Here is a 23,798-nt window from a genome sequence, read left to right on the forward strand (position 1 = left end):
CAGCCCCCTGGTTGGTACGCCTCTGCATAGAACTAACCTGTCATCTTTTTTAACCATATCTATATGTATGGTGAAAATGGCATGCGATCTACTAGATGTTGCATTCATTGCAGTGGATGCAGTAGTCCTTCCAACGGCACCTCTCTCTAAGCATCTCATTGTCTCTTCTGAACTCTGCACCTGGACCTCTGAGAGCCCAGACACCTGTCAAAGGAAAACAACAAGCAAATCCCAAGTTATTAAATGTTAATTACAGAGAGACAGGTGGCCTATCTGCTGTGTCCTAACCGCACATCAGTCAATGTGAGATATTAAAATATAAAAATGTTGCGAGGCTCACAGAGGATACATGCCTGAGAAAATATATAAATAAGAAGTGTTCGCTCAGGCAAAATGTCAGTTACAGAATATGTGCATGGTGCTTTCTGTACACAGGACTTTCAGTTATGTTGCCGATATGAAGTTATTTTATTTACTTTCTCCAAGAAAGTAACCTTTTTTACTACATTATGATATAGTTAAATACAAACAAACCCTAAACAGGGATACCAGTGGCCTCCTGAAGTTGGGAAGGAAAAAAATATTTCATAAAATACTAAATGCGAAAGCCCCTGTTGGGGGTCGAGGGGGCAAAGCCCCCCGAAGCCAGAGGGTAAAAAGAACATTTCAAAGCTCCTGGCTTGTTCTACACTTTTAATAAAAAGTGCTTCCTTCTTCCAGAAAACATGCTTTAAAGTTTTGAGTTTCCTATACTTTTATGCACAAGAGACACTCTTAAAAAATGTTTTTTGGCTTTATTACATGACCAATATGGCTGATGTTGATATGTGAAGAAGAAAAATAAAACAATAATTAACAATTTGTGCTTGGCATCCACTGCCTCCCCCACCCCACCCCACCCACCCCCACCTTTTGGTTAAAATTTCAGGACGACAAACATTTTAGCAGATTTAGCACCCCAAAAGAGACCATTTTTGATTAAAAAAACCTGTGTTAGACTTTTTTTGAAAAAAATGCTTCCTTCATCCTAAAAAAGTGGTTTTAAATGTTCTGTTTCCTATACTTTTGTACATGGGAGACATTCTTCAAAGTGTTTTTTGGCCTAATAACAGGGCACAGTGTCGACTTCCTATTCGATAAATATAAATTTAATACTCCGTTGGTGAGCGACGGGCGACTGGTATTTCACCGAACGCAAGAAAAGGAGTTCTATCTGATTGGCTAGCAATCGATCGCTTAGGTCGCTTAGTAGTCAACTACAAACTCAAAACTGAGCATCGTATTCAATTCGATTGAAATCGATATTCTATTATTGCCGTAGATAAAGAGAGTGATAGTGTGTCAATAATGTACATTGTATTGCAGCTGGATTTTACATGCACTCTTTTATATAAATTTTTTCTCAAAGAGTTGAATATGATCAAAATTTTTACTCAGGATTTCAAATTTTTACCCGCAAATTGCAGTTAAACATATCCACAGCAAAATACCGGTCCTCACTAATTAGTGTATTTAATTTCCAGTTAGTGTATTTAAGATAAAACCTGACAACAAATAAAATTTTCTTGCAATAGAAATATCATATGGGATACTGATATGGTAGGCCGCAACCGCCACAACGTGGAGCTGCTACGCGTAGCTGACTTTTTGCTCCGTGGAGCCAAATTGACCAATCATGATCATGTTAGAGTTTTTCATTACTCGGAGGTAAAACTGACTATAATTAAATCGACTTACTCATTACGTGAAGCGAATTTATTCATTAAGAATTTGCCAGACGAAGCGTCACGTGGTTGCAAGATATCCTCGGTCACGAAAGTTATGATTCAAAAAGTAGTTTATGAAAAGTACGAACTGACTTATTATTAAGATGGACATGCACTCATAAGAAACTCATACAGTATTGTACATAACTATATAGCTAGGCAGAGTGGTGGTAAACTATGCACACAGTTCTGCGATCTGCAGTGTATCGGGAGCTAATTTGTATAACTTATGCGGTGTCCCTGCGAATTCGACCTTCAGCAAACTGCAAACCAGTTCGGATTTACTTTATATACTAGTAGTAGGCCATACATACTGTAGTTACTGTCCGTTTTCCTTTTCACAATACTCAGTGCGCTCACCATTGACGCGTGACCTCTACAAATAGTGTATGTTAGAAGTATAGGCCATTGCCTAGTTGACGCACTACTGTGTAAAAAATAACCGGCCAATATTTAAAGTATTCTCTGAAATTCTAGAAAATATAGTTTTGTAACATGTCCTAAATTTTTAGCTAATTTAGGTGTTTGGAAATATTGGTACTTTTGTACCAAAAAATATGAAGAAATTATTTCTAAACCGTGTTAAGTCATTAAGCTTCTCATTTTCAAGAACGCTGGTTAACAATAAGCAGACTATTGTCTCATTTCGTAAACAAAAGCCCACAGTATTGTTACCTTGCGTTAAGCTTTATAATCGTTCACCCAACTGAAACTATAATACCAGCTCATTGCTCATTGCACAGGTAAAACAGACACAAGTGCAGTGTGTATTTAACCAGAGAAGATCTGATGTAACATAGTTGAGCCGTTTTCATTGAGTGTTATCTTGGTTTAATAGCTTTTAATAGGGTTTAAGTCCTTCAAAGGTCGTGGTGAGTTCTACTGTAGACATGACTGCATCATGATTATTTTTAAGTCAACAACATTCAACAATATGATCACCGTGATAGTATGAGAGTATCAGTACCGTGGGTGTCAGTGATCCTGGCCTGACACAGTAGACAAACAAACAAACAAACACGCCACACACATTACACATGCATGCAAGGTAACATTGACTAAACACTAATCAAACAATGGTATTGATCCTGTACAACTGGTCGTGGTTTATTTACAATCGATTCATTTAAAATCCCCATAGTAAACATTAATTTTGGCAAGAGTTTTCTCTCTGGGAACGAGGATGCATCCACTGGCTCCGCGTAATGAAAAGATCTAACATGATTGGTCAATTTAGCTCCATGAAGCGAAAAGTAAGCTTACGCCGTAGCAGCTCCACGTTAGGCGATTACGCCAGCCATATATTGATCATGCGAAAATCGTAAAACATAGAATAGAAACAGTGTGGCAGGCGCTCAAAATCTCAAATTGTATGCTTAGCCTGAGTTGCACGGCCTATCTCGAATAAAATCACCATGCGTACTTGCGTAGTTGTTGAAAAACGTGAGGATTCATCGTACTATCACAGCAATTTTTAACACAAAGATATAGGGATGATGACGGTGTGCAGGGCCTACATGATTGAAATTGATATATGTAATGCGCAATATAAAAACAATGATTCATCAAAAAAATTTACCCCCCCCCCCTTCGGGTATGTGGAAGGGGGCCCACATGGGGGGGGTACTTATGATTGTGCATGAAGAATACATTGTACCCGGACATTGTATGATAAGAGTAATTTGTAAAATTCGGTATGTTAAACATACGGAGACAGAGTGATGTCACTACAAATTGGGACTAAAATAGTAGGCCTAAAAAGGAAATACATAGGCCTACACACACTCAACCACCCCCACCCAACCTCCCCCCACCCCCATGCTCACAACGACGGCTACACAAAGCCAAAGGATACAGCTAAAAGGTTCATATCAAACCTTTGACCGAAGTTCATTTCCATTTAGACTTAAACATGACTTGATATTAGAGAATACCGCTCATTCTACAAAATCCGGTGCCAATAGCCTTTTTTCCATTCTTTGGTCCACAAAAACTTTGTCGAGCATTTAGGGCATCAAATATGTTGTTTTTCTGGTAGAACTCAACGAGATCTACACGGACATATATAGTTTTCCATACTTTAAATGCTTTCTTCAGCCTGATTAACCCTTCCAAAGGCTCAAAAATCGCTAAAAATGCGTTTCCACAGCTCAAGTGTCACATCTAACCCTGAATATTTTCTTTGAATAAATGCGATTTCTTTACATATTTGTTGTTTTTTAATTAGATAACGCACCATCATATTGTTTATCAACATTATTTTTTTGTTATTAAAATGTCTTTGTGTAATTCTAAAATAAATTGCACTTTCCACCAAAACGCTGTGAGCTACGTTACCCCTTTTTAACACACGTTATTGGAAAGAAGTAAAACAGAGGTATCAATGTTAGTTGGAGTGTTTGAAAGGAAACACTCATAGGTTTTTGAAAATCACAGTAAAAATCGTGATGCTGTAGCATTTTTGGCATAGAAATGTTGTAAACATTGAAATTTCGACCGACCATGTTAAGATTGGTGAGCTACGTTACCAGGATTCTATAGTATGCACTTGTATTACATGTACTTCCTAATAATATGTGAAAGCTACCAGTGGTCGAACCCCATTTATATTAGAATTAACCGACATAACGTTCTAACGTTCGCAAAATCACATTAAAACATTAAAACCAGTGAACTACGTTACTGTGAGCTACGTTACACACTCATTTAAGCATCTTCAAAACTTCTATGAAATGGTGAAATCTGTTTTACATTTCACTCAAGTGATCTTTAATTTGCTTTTTATGACCTTGGATTGAGTAAAACCAGCCCATTTTATAGTCGGTAACGTAGCTCACATTACACTGAGTTTTAGTGTTAAAAAACATCATGACTTCCTGAAAGAAAAATATGCAAGTGGTGTTGGCAATTTTTTACATCTGAAAGTAGTGATACATTTACTTTTAAAAAACACAAAAAGCAGGTCTTTTTAAACAACTTTTATTTTTTCTATTTTTTTAGTGGATTGGCACCGGATTTTGTAGAATGAGCGATACATAGGCCTACGGCATCAGCATCATCAGTCCAGCATCATCTCAAACGTCATCGTTCATTAATACACATTACATGTACATACTTCTTACTTGGGTAATACTTGTTGAGGAAAAAGAGATGAGTTTTTGAACGCAAAAGCCGACACACTCAGTATATTATGCTGGTCCGATAATGGACTAAAATTCATCAATTTTGGGCATGAAAAGGTGTTCTCAATAATATAAAAATTTGACCACATGCATGTTAAGGGCGTACTACACCCATATTTTGGTTTGATTGGTCTAAATAAATATTTTTTCATTTATAGCTAGGCGATATATGCACGGATCATGTGAAATAAAAAAAAATAAGAAAAAAAGAAGAAGAAAAGTGCTTTTAAACAATTGTAGTAAGTCATTTTAGCCCTATATATATTTTGTTTACTGTATCCTAGTTACTCAGATGCGTGTTTCATAACAAACCATGATTTATTCTATTCAGCATGTTCAAGTAGGGTACATGAATAGAATACATTAAATCCTTTGTTATACTCTCTATAGAAAATCTAGTGGTGCATGCAAAATATATAAACACTTACACAATGGATGTATAGTCATTAGTCAATAATATTATAATGTGTTGTTAGGAGAAGAAAAGGCTATTAGGTCACCGTATGTCAGGTTATAGGTCAATTGGTTCAGGTCAAATTTAAGCATCAATTTTGAATACACATGTGAGAGTTTGTGATATCATAATGAGGAATAATTTTGATATTCTGCCTTTAACTGGATATATATCGAGAAGTGCAAGGTAGATATACTAATATACCTTGGGATGTAAATGGTGAGTACAATTTAGAATGCCTAGTTGCGATGGATTTCACAAATAAATATAAAATAGTTACCAAAATCACAAACGTTAAGCTTACGGAAAACTACCCAATATGGCAGACAGGGTCTAATTCTGCATAAAACCGGGCAACGTTATTTCTATAGATCTGCTGCGCATTCAAATTGCATTGTATTGCATCGTAATTTCATTTGTGTCTATGCTAATTATGTTTACACAACATGAACTCACGTGTTTTCAAGCAAATTCGCCGATAATAGGTGATCAAAAGCGATCGGAATGTTACAAAAGTACATATCGCATTCAGCTTGCTTTATATGAGATGATCTTTGGAAAAATACGGCATAATTTGTCTTGGTGTTTGCGGAATGCCATGCAGTAAAATATTAATATGTTGCGGCAATTCATGATTGACAACTAACAATCGGCGTGTCCTTCATATCCTCCACTGTCAATTTCTTATCCACTCACTAATCCTCACAAAAGCTTTGTGTTGATTACGTAATGTGTGGAGGCAAATTGCAATAAGTACAATGAAATAATGAGTAGGGCGGGCTCCGAGGCGGGTTTCTTCTTCATCTTACGTAACAGTATTGTTCTCCAAAAAAAACCGGAAGCTTGTCGTTTGGAGCTCTAGCTGAAATACAGCAAGATAATGTAAGATAGTAAATGTAAACCTGTATTTTAGCTAGAGTATCTCGAGCTACAATATGGTGGTATAGGTGACAAGAAATACAATTTTTTTCAACATTGCTGTAGTATGGTTGTGGTAACCTGTTACCTGTGGCTTAATTAAGTTTCAGTGAAATAATGTCGCAAGTTAAAAATACAAAATATAGCTCAACATTGAAACATAAAGGCGCTGGAACTGACAATAGCGATATTAACACAGAATAGCAACACTGACTGCTAATATGCAATTATCAATGTGAGGCTTTGAAATTAGCGCAATTATGATAAGAATTTGCAATTATCAACCATCTTTTGAAATTAGCGCAATTATGAATTAAACGTTGCAATTATGAAACTTTCAAAATGCTCCATGAAAATAGCGCAATTATGATAACTTTTCCAAATTAGCGCAATTATCAACCCCATTTTGAAATTAGCGCAATTTTGAACTAAACATTGCAATTATGAATCTTTCACAATGCTCAATGAAAATAGCGCAATTATGACAATAACTTCAGCGCAATTTTGCGCTAAATTGCGCAATTTTCAGATTTTCACTTTACCTCTTCATTGAAGTGATAATTGCGCTATTCCGCTATTTTCAAAAAAATTATGCAATTTTGCGCTAAATTGCGCAAATTTTCAAATTTCAACATTTTCACTTTACCTCTTCATTCAAGTGATAATTGCGCTATTCCGCTATTTTCAAAAAATTATGCAATTTCGCTAAATTGCGCAATTTTCAGATTTTCACTTTACCTCTTCATTGAAGTGATAATTGCGCTATTCCGCTATTTTCAACAAAATTATGCAATTTTGCGCTAATTTGCTAATTTTCAAATTTCCAGATTTTCACTTTACCTCTTCATTCAAGTGATAATTGCGCTATTCCGCTATTTTCAAAAAATTGCGCAATTTTAGCGCTTAAATTGCGCAATTTTCAGATTTTCACTTTACCTCTTCATTGAAGTGATAATTGCGCTATTCCACTATTTCAAAAAATTGCGCAATTTTGCGCTAAATTGCGCAATTTTCAAATTTTCACTTTACCTCTTTATTGAAGTGATAATTGCGCTATTCCGCTATTTTCAAAAAAATTGCGCAATTTTGCGCTAAATGACGAACTGTTATTGAGAAATTTTGAGAATTTAACTTTACCTCTTCATTCTACTGTTCAACGTTTACGCATACACGCAGCAGCCCAAACGTTTCGAGAACATACTCCCAGTGGGACCAGAACGGAAGAGCCCCGCAGGGTAAGAAAGAAACTGAACTGCTCATTTCTTTAATAACATACACGCAGCAGCGGAAACGTTTGAGAACGTGCTCCAAGTGGGACCAAACGGAAGAGCCCGCAGGGCAAGTAAGAAAGTGTGAACTCTTAGGTCTGACGTGTTAGGTCTGATGGTTACGCATTTCCTTCACATCTGGGGATTTACGGCCAAAATGTGTTTCTATTTGCTCCAAGTGGGACCAGAACGGAAGGGCCCCGCAGAGCAAGAAATAAACTGTGAACTGCTAATTTTTTTCATAACATACGCAGCAGCCCAAACGTTTCGAGAACATGCTCCAAGTGGGACCAGAACGGAAGAACCCGCAGGGCAAGAAAGAAACTGTGAACTGCTAATTTTTTAATAACATGCACGCAGCAGCCCAAACGTTTGAGAACATGCTCCCAGTGGGACCACAACGGAAGAGCCCGCAGGGCAAGTAAGGAAGTGTGAACTGTTAGGTCTGATGTGTTAGGTCTTTCTTAAGAAATTGATGTTTATGCAGTTTAAGTGCGAACTGTTATTGAGAAATTTTGAGAATTTCACTTTACCTCTTCATTCTACTGTTCAACGTTTACGCATACACGCAGCAGCCCAAACGTTTCGAGAACATACTCCCAGTGGGACCAGAACGGAAGAGCCCGCAGGGTAAGAAAGAAACTGAACTGCTCATTTCTTTAATAACATACACGCAGCAGCGGAAGCGTTTGAGAACGTGCTCCAAGTGGGACCAAACGGAAGAGCCCGCAGGGCAAGTAAGAAAGTGTGAACTCTTAGGTCTGACGTGTTAGGTCTGATGGTTACGCATTTCCTTCACATCTGGGGATTTACGGCCAAAATGTGTTTCTATTTTTCTTAATTTCATACATGCAGCAGCCGAACGGGTTTTTCATCTATTGCATTTACCCACTTGTCACGGTTCTGAAAGGGGACATTGCAAAATCCCTAATGCTTTGTACAGGGCCTTTCAGTTGAAAGTCAATTTTTCAAAACAAAAATACCACTCATTTGCCTTGTCTTTGGTAATTATTCCGTTTAATCCATGACTTGGAGCATGTTCGTTTCGGTCCCACTTGCAGCATGTTCTCGAAATTTTTGGGCTGCTGCGTGTATGTTATTGCAAAATTAGTTCACTGGGAAATCAAGTCAATTTCCTGGTCATAAATACAACTTTTGCATGTTTTGTATCCAAATACCTTTCTTTTATGTCATGTTTTGTGATTTCTCCCATTGAGTGCAATAACAATGGTAAGTGTCCTCTTCGTGTGCGAGGTCGCAAGATGGAACAGCCGAATATCGGCAGCATTTTCGATGATGTACGTCTATAAGTATCATAATAATCATCATCATGGACAGGTAACAAGCGGCACTGTGCAGTACCGCTCTGCTATTCAAATGCGTGGTGCATCGGTTACGTGTATTTTAAATGTCAACCTGCGAAAATAATCATCGTATAGATCGATCCCTGTACTAAAGTCTAAGACAGAGTCGCACCCACCTTAATATTAACATTTGCGACACTCGATATTCCACTCTCTTTATCCTAATTATATTGAAATAACACACACTTGCGATATCGTTTACCAGTCTACCTTCAGACAGATCATCACACTTTTCATGCAAATGGATGCGACTATACAAATCGCGACATGTTTGTCTTCTATGGAAGGGGCCATTAATTCTTATTCCTTTTTAATTAGGAGCACCATCTGATTAACGCCAATGCAGCAGTGGTCGGACGCGATAATCTACCATTTACTTGTTCGCGAAATTGGGTTGACGGGTATTGGCGCCTACTTTCTTAACGTTTTGCTTACAGTATATCTTTATTTATAGCCTAGGGGTGTTTCATTAAATCATGATATCGGAAGTAGGTCAACCAGGGGGGTCTGAAATTTTTGGCAAGACAAATAGGGGGATCATAAATCTTGTATGACCCAAACGTTCCTATTTTGATGTTAAGTCTTTTGGAAAGGGGGGCCACCAGGGGGGCCCTCATATTGTGGGAAGAATAATAGGGGGGCATAAAATTGTGATTGACACACAAAATAAACACACTACCTGTGGTAATCCTTCAATTTTTATATTTTGGTCATCCACAATTTTATGCCAACCCCCCCATTGTCTGCCCAACGTTTTGTTTGTTTGTTTGTTTGTTTTTTGGGGGGGGTGGTCACATGGTATTGGCGTGATTCTCAACCTCCACCCCCCCCCCCGCCCCTTTAACAAAAGAAGGCGAAGGTGTATTCTAGAATTACGACAGCGCCCACTGTCCGTAACTCCTGGAATTCTGACAGTTCCAAGTTTTTGACAAGCTGCGTCAGAAACATGGAACTGTCAGAATTCTTGCATTTCGACAAAGAGCGCTGTCAAAATCTTAATAAAATGGTAAGAAATTACCTCCGTGCTGTTTGTGTAAATAGTGCCCGGTAGAGATGCTGAAGTTCATGATGAATGAACTTTATGACCTCTACACTGAACCCAACGTTAGCGGCTGTGCAATAATTTTGAGCCCCTTCTCCGGGCCCCCCAAAAATCGCTTGCCCCCCTCTCGGACCGCCAAAAATTCTTTGCCCCCCCCCCCTTAAACATGTCAAATTTTTGGGATCCCAATTTGCAAACCTTAAATGGTCTAGATGTATGTTGCGAAAGCGAGCTTGAGCAGGACAATTTGCATATTTAAAAGTTTCCGTTACAGTTTTCCTAAGCCTTTTTAGAGCGTTTTATTAAAAGGCACTTCATGAATGTGTGCCAAAAATCGCTTGCCCCGCCCCTCTCGGCTTGCCAAAATTGCTTGCCCCCTTTTGGGTCGCCAAAATTTCTTGCCCCCCCAATTTTACCCTCCCCAGGGCTCATAGATATTGCACAGCCCCTTACAAATTTATTCCAAATTTTTGAAACCCGTCCAAATTATAGAATTTCCACATTCGAGAGATCCACACACCAAGATTAAACAGTAGGCCTACAGAAACACTGAATAAGGTCTATGCACATTTTCACCCCCCCTTTGCAATATAAATCAAGATCAAGACTATTTGGGCCTCCACTGCTACAATTTGCGAACACTTTATGCATGTGCCGGAGGGGAGGGGGAATTAGAAACACGGTAGAAAACCAAATGACGACACTAAGATAGACTTCTTTACATGCCTTTGGCAACTCCCCCGGAGAGGAACCCTGTCACAATTATTACACAGCCCCTTCAACACTGAAACCAAACCAAAAGGCAATATAGTTTATTTCCATTGCATATAAATTGTACACACACACATTGAAAAAATTTGTACATGACAAAAATAGGCCTACACACCAAGTAACCGCGTAAGTATTCATCAACGACTTTGCAATGGAACAAAATGGAAGGGGCCAAACATAGGGGCAACTATTTTTGAAACGCCATTTACCAATTTTAGCCCTCCCACCACGCCGACTGCCTCATCATTATTGCAGACCACGACGACGGCTTATCCGAAAAAAAGACTACAACATAAACTATAAAACACGACAAAACACACATGTCATGTCCAGCATCGTCTGTTATTATTAAATAAACATAGCGCCCCCACTCTACAAAATGGTGACAGTCCCGTTTAATCACATGATTCATCACATGATCGTAAACAAACAATCATGATAATCGGGACTTGTTCGCGAAATTGGGTTGACGGGTATTGGCGCCTACTTTCTTAACGTTTTGCTTACAGTATATCTTTATTTATAGCCTAGGGGTGTTTCATTAAATCATGATATCGGAAGTAGGTCAACCAGGGGGGTCTGAAATTTTTGGCAAGACAAATAGGGGATCATAAATCTTGTATGACCCAAACGTTCCTATTTTGATGTTAAGTCTTTTGGAAAGGGGGCCACCAGGGGGCCTCATATTGTGGGAAGAATAATAGGGGGGCATAAAATTGTGATTGACACACAAAATAAACACACTACCTGTGGTAATCCTTCAATTTTTATATTTTGGTCATCCACAATTTTATGCCAACCCCCCCCCCCATTGTCTGCCCAACGTTTTGTTTGTTTGTTTTTGGGGGTGGTCACATGGTATTGGCGTGATTCTCAACCTCCACCCCCGCCCCTTTAACAAAAGAAGGCGAAAGGTGTATTCTAGAATTACGACAGCGCCCACTGTCCGTAACTCCTGGAATTCTGACAGTTCCAAGTTTTTGACAAGCTGCGTCAGAAACATGGAACTGTCAGAATTCTTGCATTTCGACAAAGAGCGCTGTCAAAATCTTAATAAAATGGTAAGAAATTACCTCCGTGCTGTTTGTGTAAATAGTGCCCGGTAGAGATGCTGAAGTTCATGATGAATGAACTTTATGACCTCTACACTGAACCCAACGTTAGCGGCTGTGCAATAATTTTGAGCCCCTTCTCCGGGCCCCCCAAAAATCGCTTGCCCCCCTCTCGGACCGCCAAAAATTCTTTGCCCCCCCCCTAAACATGTCAAATTTTTGGGATCCCAATTTGCAAACCTTAAATGGTCTAGATGTATGTTTCGAGCGCAGCGAGCAGGACAATTTGCATATTTAAAAGTTTCCGTACAGTTTTCCTAAGCCTTTTTAGAGCGTTTTTATTAAAAGGCACTTCATGAATGTGTGCCAAAATCGCTTGCCCCGCCTCTCGGCTTGCCAAAAATTGCTTGCCCCCCTTTTGGGGTCGCCAAAAATTTCTTGCCCCCCCCAATTTTACCCTCCCCAGGGCTCATAGATATTGCACAGCCCCTTACAAATTTATTCCAAATTTTTGAAACCCGTCCAAATTATTTAGAATTTCCACATTCGAGAGATCCACACACCAAGATTAAACAGTAGGCCTACAGAAACACCGAATAAGGTCTATGCACATTTTCACCCCCCCCCCCCTTTGCAATATAAATCAAGATCAAGACTATTTGGGCCTCCACTGCTACAATTTGCGAACCCTTTATGCATGTGCCGGAGGGGAGGGGGAATTAGAAACACGGTAGAAAACCAAATGACGACACTAAGATAGACTTCTTTACATGCCTTTGGCAACTCCCCCGGGAGAGGAACCCTGTCACAATTATTACACAGCCCCTTCAACACTGAAACCAAACCAAAAGGCAATATAGTTTATTTCCATTGCATATAAATTGTACACACACACATTGAAAAAAATTTGTACATGACAAAAATAGGCCTACACACCAAGTAACCGCAAAATATTCATCAACGACTTTGCAATGGAACAAAATGGAAGGGGCCAAACATAGGGGCAACTATTTTTGAAACGCCATTTACCAATTTTAGCCCTCCCACCACGCCGACTGCCTCATCATTATTGCAGACCACGACGAAAAAAAAAAAAAAAAAAAGACTACAACATAAACTATAAAACACGACAAAACACACATGTCATGTCCAGCATCGCCTGTTATTATTAAATAAACATAGCGCCCCACTCTACAAAATGGTGACAGTCCCGCTTAATCACATGATTCATCACATGATCGTAAACAAACAATCATGATAATCGGAACCTTTCACATGCAGCTCCACGATGAGTAAACAAACAAAAACATACAAGAATGTAACGGAAGCCTAATGTATTCAAAGCAGGTAACTTCGCTTTGTTTTCATTGACATTGCAGTTAATAACACACATTCCTTACTGTTACCCTTACAAGTGTCTATCACGCTAATCAAAAGATAGCCTGTCTTATTATAATGCACTTTCAGTTTCCCACACGCTCGAATGGGAATTGCATTGCGAACTTTCCCAATGTTTGGTAACCGTATTTCCTGCAATAATGTGACAACTTAACGTGGAAAGTTCTATTCTATATTGTTTGGCAATATTGTATTTTGTCAATACAATAGTATGTTTAAACTTGTAACTTTGTGTTTTTGATCGGAAAGATCGGATATTTTTATTGCCGATTCGAAATTCTGGACCATCGCAAGGGTGCAGAACTGTTACGTCTAATGTATAAGAATTTCGGTTCCGCTACGTGTTAGGTCAGACAGATAGAAAATAGCGGAATAGCGCTATTATCACTTGAGTGGTGCGGTAATGTGAAAAATTCAAAATTGCGCAATTTTGTCTAAAGGCCATTTTTGAAAATAGCGAAATAGCGCTATTATCACTTGAGTGGTGGGGTAAAGTGAAAATTGCATAATTGCGCAATTTTGTCTAAAGGCCATTTTGAAAATAGCGAAATAGCGCTATTATCACTTGAGTGGTGGGGTAAAGTGAAAATTGCAAAATTATAATTTTGTCTAAAGGCCATTTTTGAAAATAGCGCAATAGCGCTATTATCACTTGAGTGGTGGGGTAAAGTGAAAATTGCAAAATTGCGCAATTTTGTCTAAAGGCCATTTTTGAAAATAGCGAAATAGCGCTATTATCACTTGAGTGGTGATGCAAAGTGAAAATTGCAAAATTGCTAATTTTGTCTAAAGGCCATTTTGAAAATAGCTAAATAGCGCTATTATCACTTTAGTGGTGGGGGTAAAGTGAAAATTGCAAAATTGGCGCAATTTTTTGTCTAAAGGCCATTTTTGAAAATAGCGAAATAGCGCTATTATCACTTGAGTGGTGGGGTAAAGTGAAAATTGCAAAATTGCGCAATTTTGTCTAAAGGCCATTTTTGAAAATAGCGAAATAGCGCTATTATCACTTGAGTGGTGGGGTAAAGTGAAAATTGCATAATTGCGCAATTTTGTATTAAAATAGCGAAATAGCGCTATTATCACTCGAGTGGTGGGGTAAAGTGAAAATTGCATAATTGCGCAATTTTGTCTAAAGGCCATTTGATAGAAAATAGCGAAATAGCGCTATTATCAATTGAGTGGTGGGGTAAAGTGAAAATTGCAAAATTGCGCAATTTTGTCTAAAGGCCATTTTTGAAAATAGCGAAATAGCGCTATTATCACTTGAGTGGTGGGGTAAAGTGAAAATTGCATAATTGCGTAATTTTGTCTAAAGGCCATTTTTGAAAATAGCGAAGTAGCGCTACTATCACTTGAGTGGTGGGGTAAAGTGAAAATTGCAAAATAGCGGATTTTGTCTAAAGGCCATTTTTGAAAATAGCGAAATAGCGCTATTATCACTTGAGTGGTGGGGTAAAGTGAAAATTGCAAAATTGCGCAATTTTGTCTAAAGGCCATTTTTGAAAATAGCGAAATAGCGCTATTATCACTTGAGTGGTGGGGTAAAGTGAAAATTGCAAAATTGCGCAAATTTTGTCTAAAGGCCATTTTTGAAAATAGCGAAATAGCTATTATCACTTGAGTGGTGGGGTAAAGTGAAAATTGCAAAATTGCGCAATTTTGTCTAAAGGCCATTTTTGAAAATAGCGAAATAGCGCTATTATCACTTGAGTGGTGGGGTAAAGTAAAAATTGCATAATTGCGCAATTTTGTCTAAGAGCCATTTTCACCAAACTTATTTTCATCTAATTCTAAAAAATACACTGATAATAGCGAAATTAGCACTTTTTGATAATAGCATTGCTATTATCGCAATTATGTGTAGAAACGAATGACAAAATAGCGCAATTGCGTCTAGTATAAAAAAGAGCGCTAATATCGCTATTATCAGTTATAGCGCCTTTCTCCATTGAAAATAGAAGCATTTTAACCAGTTCCTTTTTTGATAGTTGTGGAGCACCAAGTTCATGAAGTCATAAAAGAAATCAGGAACCACTTATTCCCATTTTACATATCAACTTTATTTCCCTAACGTGTTAGCAACACATATCCAAAATTTTAACGAAATCTGTTGATAGTAAGCTTTCCAAAATGAAGTGAATTTAAATCATCAGTGATGTACCACCTTTTGGCTTCTACTTGTAAAAGCATGTAAGCTACGTTGATACCGATGCCACCAATAAAACGAGAAGATTTGCCCCTTCATTTTGCATACCACTTTGACCATTTTTTTTTGTAATTTCTTCACAAAAAAAAAAAAGCAAAAAAAAATCAATGGGTGTAGTACCCCCTTAAATGAGTACCATTATCTAGTTGACTCATCCAGTCAGGGTTCTAAGGAATTTTCATTTTAAAATTGGAGATTTCCTCAGATTTTTTTCCTTCCAACGGGAGATTTTTTTATGCGAATCGGCCGACCGAATTTTTTTTTTTTTTAAACGTGCGGTCCGGATTTCGGAAATATCCGGAAAACTGGCATCCATGCCCTAAACTTAATTGATTTGAATTAATTCAAAAAGGATGGTCTGATTTCATGACATGCCATTTATTCTTTGGTTTATTATTATTATTAATGACCTTTTCCCACTATTAACGACCTCCCCCCAGCGTTCGAAATAGGACCGGTCAGCCGGCCATTGGCTTTTATCTCTTTATGGCCTGGCCGGTAACTTTTCTGACTGGCATCTAGTTGCCGGCCCGGCTGGCCGGTAACTTTTTAAGGTCAAGCCCGGCTGGCATGTAACTTTTTGAGGCATATTTCAACACTGCCTCCCCCCCGATTCCTACCCTTCAAGATCTTTGGAGACAATTTAAAAAGGCACTCCTTTTCTACATCAGTTTTCTAAAATTTGCAACCCATGTAGCTAAACTAGAGCCTGAAGTTCTCCATTTTACGGAAAACAGAGCTATTTCACAGAATTTCAAGTAGAAAACGGAAAATGGACTTTTGCAACAAAATGCAAAATTTAAGCTTATTTCGGTCTAATTTCCCATGTACATTCAACAGAATGCACAAATCGATTAAATATTTCACTGAAATTTATGTCAAATTTATCATTACTTGCCTTAAGGAGGCTTGTACTCTCAGACATGCATGTAGTAAAAGTACAATAACTTTGTAATTATTCGCGCAAGGCATACCGTAAACGTTCGCCTAATGGCGCACATGAGCTCCTTTGCCTTGGAGTAAATTTCAGGTACAAATAGAGACCTCCCTCCTCTGAAAATCCCAACAAGAATTAAGGGCATGTGCCCTCATTTGCTGGTGGGATTTTTATGGGAGGGCACTTTTAGATTGTGCCTAAAATTCCAGTAATGTCAAGGCAGCCCATAGCGCCATTAGGCGAAGGTTTACGGTATAAAAGTATACATTTTTATGAAGGCATTACATCAATAAATCTTAATACAAATACAGATTTGGGGTAAAAACAACAATTATGAAGAAAATCACAAAAAGTGAGTTTTTGGCAATATTTGTTAGGTACATCATAACAAAAAACACTCTTTCCAAAATATTTTATTTTGTTTTAGCTCAATCTTGAGGCTCCATTCCAAAAACGTTTTTTTAAATTTTTTGATATTGGCCTTATTTTTTGAGATATTGACCATATAAGGCATCAAATTGAACTTTTTAAAATTCACAAACGCCTATTTGCACAAAATGATGCCTAAAATCGGAAATAGACCAAAATATAATAGAATGCGGCAGTTTTTAATTTTCTACCTTACATTACATAAACATCGGGTAAATCCACGGCCCCTTGAGAAGTTTGAGCGAAATCCATTCATAACTTGATATTTAAATCGGGGAAAGAACTTGAAAAACCCACATTTTATCAGCTAAAACGGAGCCATTTGACCACTAGGTTTTTGTGCTTCCGTGGTGTTTCCATAAGATGCGCCGCACATGCAGATAAGCGTCGCGTGCGTAGCGTATTTGTGCGTTAACAAATTGCGCGATACGTTAACGCGATACGCAACGCGATGCATTGTTGCGCGCGTGTACCCTGCTGGTACAACAAAGATTTTCTTTCCTTTTTAATTTCAAACACGAGTGGAATAGTGAAATAAAATCGTTAAAATATTGCAGTTGGAGTTTACAAATCTGGATTTTCATTCCTTGTATTTATAAAAAACATAACAAAGTACATGTACAAACATATCAAAAAAACTCAATTTTGCGAAACAAACAATGTCTAGAGTACACAGCTGCCTTAAGGGGTCATACATTGTCATTTTCATTACTTTTTTTTGGCTATGCATCGCTGAGAAACATATTTTCTTCAGTGTTTTTTTAATATGAAAAAAATTGGATTTCCCTAGAGTGGGTGCATTGTTATGGTTATCTTTAGAAAACATTAAAAAAAAACATGGAACTTTACATTTGCAAAACAGAGAATTTCGGACTCTAAGCTAAACCAAAGAGCCTGAAAATGTTACCCAAACCTGCTGCACATCAATATCCCTGTACCCATCTTCCCACTATTAGAGTCCCCTCCCTCCATGCAATACCTTCAGGTAAAACACTTACTACAGGATGATAAAGGGCCATTCTTCGGTCACGTGTGTGACATAACTAGGGCTATTTCACACTAATGCTCTTGTGCCTGCTTTATAAATAAAACAGCTAACACCATATCTTTCGCATGATAGTTGCACCAATGTCTATACTTTTCAGAAATATTTTGATATTTTTTTTATGTTGTGTTATTTTCGTGTCAGGGGTCAACAAAGGGTCGGTCACGTGTGTGACATCAGACAAATGCAAGTTTTTGGATTTTAAAATTCATTTCTAAATTTCTGTGAATGTTAAAGGACCTACATATTCATACCAAATGTAGTAAAGCATTGATATCTTGCAATTACAATGACACCAACATTGACAAGAAACATTCATGCCTAGCTGTGGTAATTGAGGGTTTGATACTAAATGTTTGGTAACGTGTGTGACATTTGGTTTTGTTCGTCTGAATGTCACACACGTTACCAAACTTTTGGGTGAACAATTAAAGTATTTTATAAAAGCAAATTTGTTTCCAAATTTATTTATTATATGCCCTATAACCAACTGAATGCATGTTTAGGGGAAAACAGTGGTGTGATGTCAACAATCACTTCATACAAACCTTCCATTAAAACTGAAATATCCGGATGGTGACACAGAAATCCATATTCTTAGGGGTAGGGGTAAAACATGGGTCAGTTTTTGCTCTTTTAAGAATATTTCATGTGATGTTGAGCTAAAACTTTGTGTTTAGGTTCATTTTGTGATTTACTTTTATATGGCAACTACAAATCAGGTAAAAATTTCATGTTCAGATTTTTTTCTTCCATAAAGTCCATTTTTAGCCTATTTGTGTGTACAATCAAGGTTTTATCACATTTGTGACGACACAACCACAAAATGATACCATAGCAGCAAGGTATCAAGAATGTTGGTACTTATTTTGGTGTCAGTGGATAGAGGAGACCCATAGCTATACATTGATACCAAAATTCAACATCATAAGGTGTTCTTAATGGAATTCCATGTCGGAGTTTGTACGTCACACACGTTACCAAACTTGTCACACACGTGACCCGCCACGTGTGTGACTTGTTAATTATCATGAATTACATCAAAACTAAGAATAATAATTTCCATTTAGGAAGCTGGAATGGAGGGTATAATCAGTCTACCTTTTGACATAAAATATGAAGTTCAGTTAATAAAATCTTTTCTGATGGTAAAAACAATTGCATGTTTTTGGTCACGTGTGTGACATACAAAACCAATTAATTTGTTTCGTTAATTACGGGATAGTCGTGGTTTGAAAATTTTTTTAACAGTTCTGATTTGTTTTATTGGCGTCATAACAGAATATTTTTAAGGAAATTAAAAAAACACAATTATAAAAAGTTAAAACTGCAGTAAGTGTTAAAATGGCCCAAAAACCATACTTTTAGACCCAAAACTAACAATTATGTTAATTTATGCAAATTAGGGTGTTCGGCGATTAATTTTTCATAAAAATTATAGTTCTTAAAACTTTGAACTGTACTTGTCACAAAAAAGTTAAAAAATAAATGATACCTACAATTTGATTTTTTTTCAAATTAGTTTCATTTTCTGAAGAATGGCCCTAAAGCATTGCATAGTTTTTAGCGCTAGATCATGGTTGTACTACATGTGACTTACTCTTATTCCTCCATCCAACTGCTCACGTATAGCTAGTGAATCTCCCTTGCTGGCGGCTGACCCAAGTAAGTCATTGATCTCTTCATTGTAAATCTGCAAATAGTAACATGAAGAATGTTAGCAGGAAATATATCTTATTGTAACCTTTTAAAATTCATTCCAAATACAAAATTTCTAGTATATTTTTGATGTGTACTTGCTTATTACTTCATGGTTGCACATGTGATAATCAGGGTATGACTGCAGTGTGGTCTTTGCGAGAGAGGGGTTTGAACCCCTCTTTGAGTTGGTTTAAAAATTGGTCTGATAAACGCAAAATTTCACCACAATTTTGGTCTTAAATGTACAATTGAAAAAAAAAATTCCTGGCTCGTGCACAATTATCACAGGGCCATCATCATCATCATCATCAGTCGGCTGCGGAGCAGGCGACTACAAGCTTTCTCCAACTAATGCGATCTTGGGCAAGCGAAACAATTTTGTTTGGCTGCAGCATCCCTTCAGTATCTCCCAGGAGGTGCTGGACATACTGTAAGTACAGTGTCGCGGGCCGTCCCGGTTTCCTCTTCCCATGTGGTGGAATATAAAGCGCATATTCTTTCACAGGCTCGCCATCTTCAAGACGCAGTATATGGCGAGAAATTTGAGTTGATGAATCTTGACTCTGGCAACCAGTGGAGTGGTGTTGGTCAGGTTGTAGATGGTTTCGTTTGGAATCCGATCCACACGCTTGATGTTTAACATGACTCTGTAGCAAGATGTTGCAAATGCATTGATCTTGTTTTCCATGTCCTTGGTAATTACCCATGACTACCCGTACAGAAAAGACACAGGGCCAAAATGGGAATATTTAAAAAAAATAGTCTTTCCCCATAGAAAACTTACCATGATACACCACTGAACATGTAAAAAAACCTGGACCCCCAAAAGGATTTTTACAAAGACCACACTGGGCACTAGGCAAGTGTGAAAGAATTACTGCAGGAGTGTAAATATACCGCCAGTGTGCATTTGCCAAAACACCACCATAGCACATGTACAAAACTGTACAGATGGAAACAAACAAATTTCAGTAATGATGCAGATATCATGAACATCTGTAGATTTATCATTAATTTGGTTTTAAACTACATGGATATTTGGACTAGAGACATGCATGTTATTTCTAAAAACTATCCAACATATGAATGTGCTGTCACTGTGGTGCGCAAAGAGAAAATGTTTGCATGCATTCCACCAAATTTCATACATCTTGCATAAGTTTGCACAAAAATGTGAAAAGCACTAAACTTTTATTAGGTTTACATGTAGATAGAAACCTGAAATGAAATATTTGAATAAAATTGTTATGAAAGAAATGAAAATGACCATATTTTATTATAAAATATAAATAGAATTTTCTGTTTTTACCTCAAGATATGAGACTTTAACCAGGAATTCTGTGTCAGTTCTGTCTTGTATGCCATTGAAAAGTCTCTCTATGACTCTGGGGATGATCCCTTTCACTTCAGCATCATTCAAATTGTAAATGTTCCCCATAGAGAATGTCTTCCCTGAGCCAGTCTGTCCGTAGGCCAACACGGTGGCATTCAAACCTGTAAATGGAAGTTCATATAAGTGTAAATTGTATTATTATAATTGATAAATAAATCACTCCTTTATAGGATGGTTACATGCTACTACCATTGTTACAGTATCAAACCATAGTTCAGAGGTCTATGATCAAACTAGAAAAAATGACAATATTCCACAGTAAAGTCTCATTTTGATCTGGTGAATTAAAAAAAAATTAATGCTTCAATTTTCTAATTTGGTGAGCTGTATAGTGAATGCATGCTAATTTAAGAAACAGTTTGTACTATGCAGTCAGTTAACTTTGTTACAATATTTTTGCTAAATATATTAATATGCAAGAATTCTTTTTTAAAACATGTACATGTAGCTAGAGATTCCCTGTGGTATAAAAATCTCAACTTTTTTTGAGAAAAGTGGTGGATGAGGCTGTTGATCACGAAATGCCCCTTTAATTTGTCTCATTATCATTTGTTCTTGCGCAAAGACTGGTGAGTAAATATGTTTAAATGCATGCTTATTTTGTCTGATGTTCTCAAAATTACAAAAAAAAATTACTCTGGAGTCAAACAATGACCAACAATACTATATACTAAATTTTATTTCTTACATTGACTAAATTTTGAATGTCAAGGAACGCCACATTATTAATATTGTTTTGCAATTTGCATGCAATAAAAAAATTCATTAGACTTTACAAATATGTCCACTCTACAGCTCTACGCTCTACTAAACCTTGTGTTTTGTGATTGGAGACTGAGCAAACAGGTAGAGCTGATATGATAATGGCACCATTTAGGAAGGTTCCCTCCTCCACTTACCTTTGAAAATACCATCCACTAGACATTGCACTGCTTTGCTATACACCACCTCCTGTCTTGTGTTAGCGTCAAACACATAGTCATAGGTAAATGCTTTATCCTTGCCCAAGATCACCTGTGGTTCAGTGGGGTTGAAGCTGAAACACTGTTGACATCCTTCAGCTATCTCTTTGGTGATGAGTGGTCTGCAGCGGAGTGCCACACGCACTGGTATGTCTTTACCATCTTCTTCAGGCATCTGTTGATGGAAGATTGGGAAAAATCCATATGTTATTAAAATCAATGTTTTTAGGAGATATGTTTTTAAAATTTGGTTTGAAGTGCAGGGCCGTTCCTAGGGATTTTGCCGCCCTAGGCAAAGCCTTCCCTGCCGCACCACCAAAGCATACCAAAAAGGTGTTAAGGGGAGGGGGCTCGACCGCTTTTCCTGTAAAGTGGCGTAGATTTCTTTTTGATATTGGGGGATGGGGTTGGAGAAAATTTCTTGAAGTATAGTGAATTCAGCACCTTTTGTAGACATAATAAATTTATGGTATAAATGCACTCGAAGCGCGCGAAAATTGTTGCCATTTTGAAGCTAAACTGTTGAAATATAATGTGCAGAAATGGAATAAATCCGTGCGAAGCGCGAAAAAAATTGCACTTTTGGGACTCAAATGGCCAAATATGAGGTAAATTTGTCAGAAATTCACATATAGGCGTCAACATGGGGGGGGGTGATTGTATGGACCATCCCCATCCTCCAGAGATGTAGACTTGAGTCGTGTGACTTGGACTCGAGTCTGACTCAAGTCACTATTTTTGGGACTTGTGACTTGACTTGCAACTTTTGCAAAATGACTTGACTTACTTGTGACTTAGATACAATGACTTGGACTTGGACTTTGACTTGGAAAAAATTGACTTGTTACCAACGCAAGTCTGAGGTTACTTTCCTGTAAATTGAAATTTATGAATAGAATTGATGAATATTAATAGGCCTACAATGACATTAATGAATTATCCGCTGGCGGGCCGCATGTCCGGCATAACCTGAACTGGAAATAAATAAATACATAAATAAATAGTGCCCTCAATCATTGACACGGGCTCGGCGTGGTGTAAAAGTATGTCGGGATGAAAACTCGGAGTCCTGTCCCAGCAAACACAAAACTGGTGAATAGACTATAGGCCTAGTGACTTGTGATAAGTTGTGACTTACTTGCGACTTGACTTGTGATTTGATGACTTGTGACTTTACTTGACTTGCAACTTTTTCAAAATGACTTGACTTACTTGTGACTTGGACAAAAGGACTTGTGACTTGGACTTGACTTGCAAAAAATGACTTGTTGACATCTCTGCCATCCTCCGGGATCTCGCCTATGATGCCAATTCTATGTGATTGCCGATCACCAGCGCGAACCCGGACCACGGAAGTACCCACAAATTTTATGCTTTAGCAACCTGGTTCTTAAGAGAGTTAAACCTATGCCTGCCACTTCCACATACTTGTGCATAATACGGAAGGTCGAGTTGTGCCCATTGAATGTTTAGGCCTATGTTAAACTGTATGTTATACAAATTGTACAGCTATCATTTCTACCCTATGACGAACCGACATACCTGTAAATCAAATAGCCCACAAAAAACTGGTCATCGCTGGTATTTTTCATGAAGAAAAAGCGACACTTTTTATGCCGGAACATGTCCAAAACACGTCAGCTGACGTACAAGCCTCCCCACGCATGTACATAAACAAGCCGTGTTCATTGTTTAATTGTCACCTGCAGCTGTTCGCAAGAAAACTTTCTGCATAAAATTACCTGGGGTCGTTATCAGGCCTGAGACACACTGGCGCTAGTTTGAGGACAGTCACTATGAGTTACTAATGTCGGCACATGCAGAAAATGTGTGATGGGTCGCCAATTTGTGACTCGTGCAAGCTAACACAAACAAATTATTGGACTTAATAATCTTTTCAAGTTTTA

At 37.8% G+C, this 23,798-nt stretch overlaps 1 protein-coding gene across 1 annotated transcript in view; it reads right to left on the minus strand.

Annotated features, from left to right (window-relative positions):
• LOC140160248 (chromosome-associated kinesin KIF4-like) overlaps positions 1 to 23,798 on the minus strand; it is a 51,432-nt gene that overhangs the window by 22,012 nt on the left and 5,622 nt on the right. Inside the window, exons 2-5 of the mRNA XM_072183524.1 lie at positions 21,829 to 22,066; positions 20,846 to 21,030; positions 19,436 to 19,528; positions 38 to 204 (exon numbers count right to left, since the gene is read on the minus strand). Coding sequence (XP_072039625.1) covers positions 38 to 204; positions 19,436 to 19,528; positions 20,846 to 21,030; positions 21,829 to 22,066 — 683 coding nt within the window. The remainder of the gene's footprint in view (positions 1 to 37; positions 205 to 19,435; positions 19,529 to 20,845; positions 21,031 to 21,828; positions 22,067 to 23,798) is intronic.

This window comes from Amphiura filiformis, chromosome 9 (assembly GCF_039555335.1).
Source record: "Amphiura filiformis chromosome 9, Afil_fr2py, whole genome shotgun sequence".
In the NCBI taxonomy this organism is placed as follows: Eukaryota; Metazoa; Echinodermata; class Ophiuroidea; order Amphilepidida; family Amphiuridae; genus Amphiura; species Amphiura filiformis.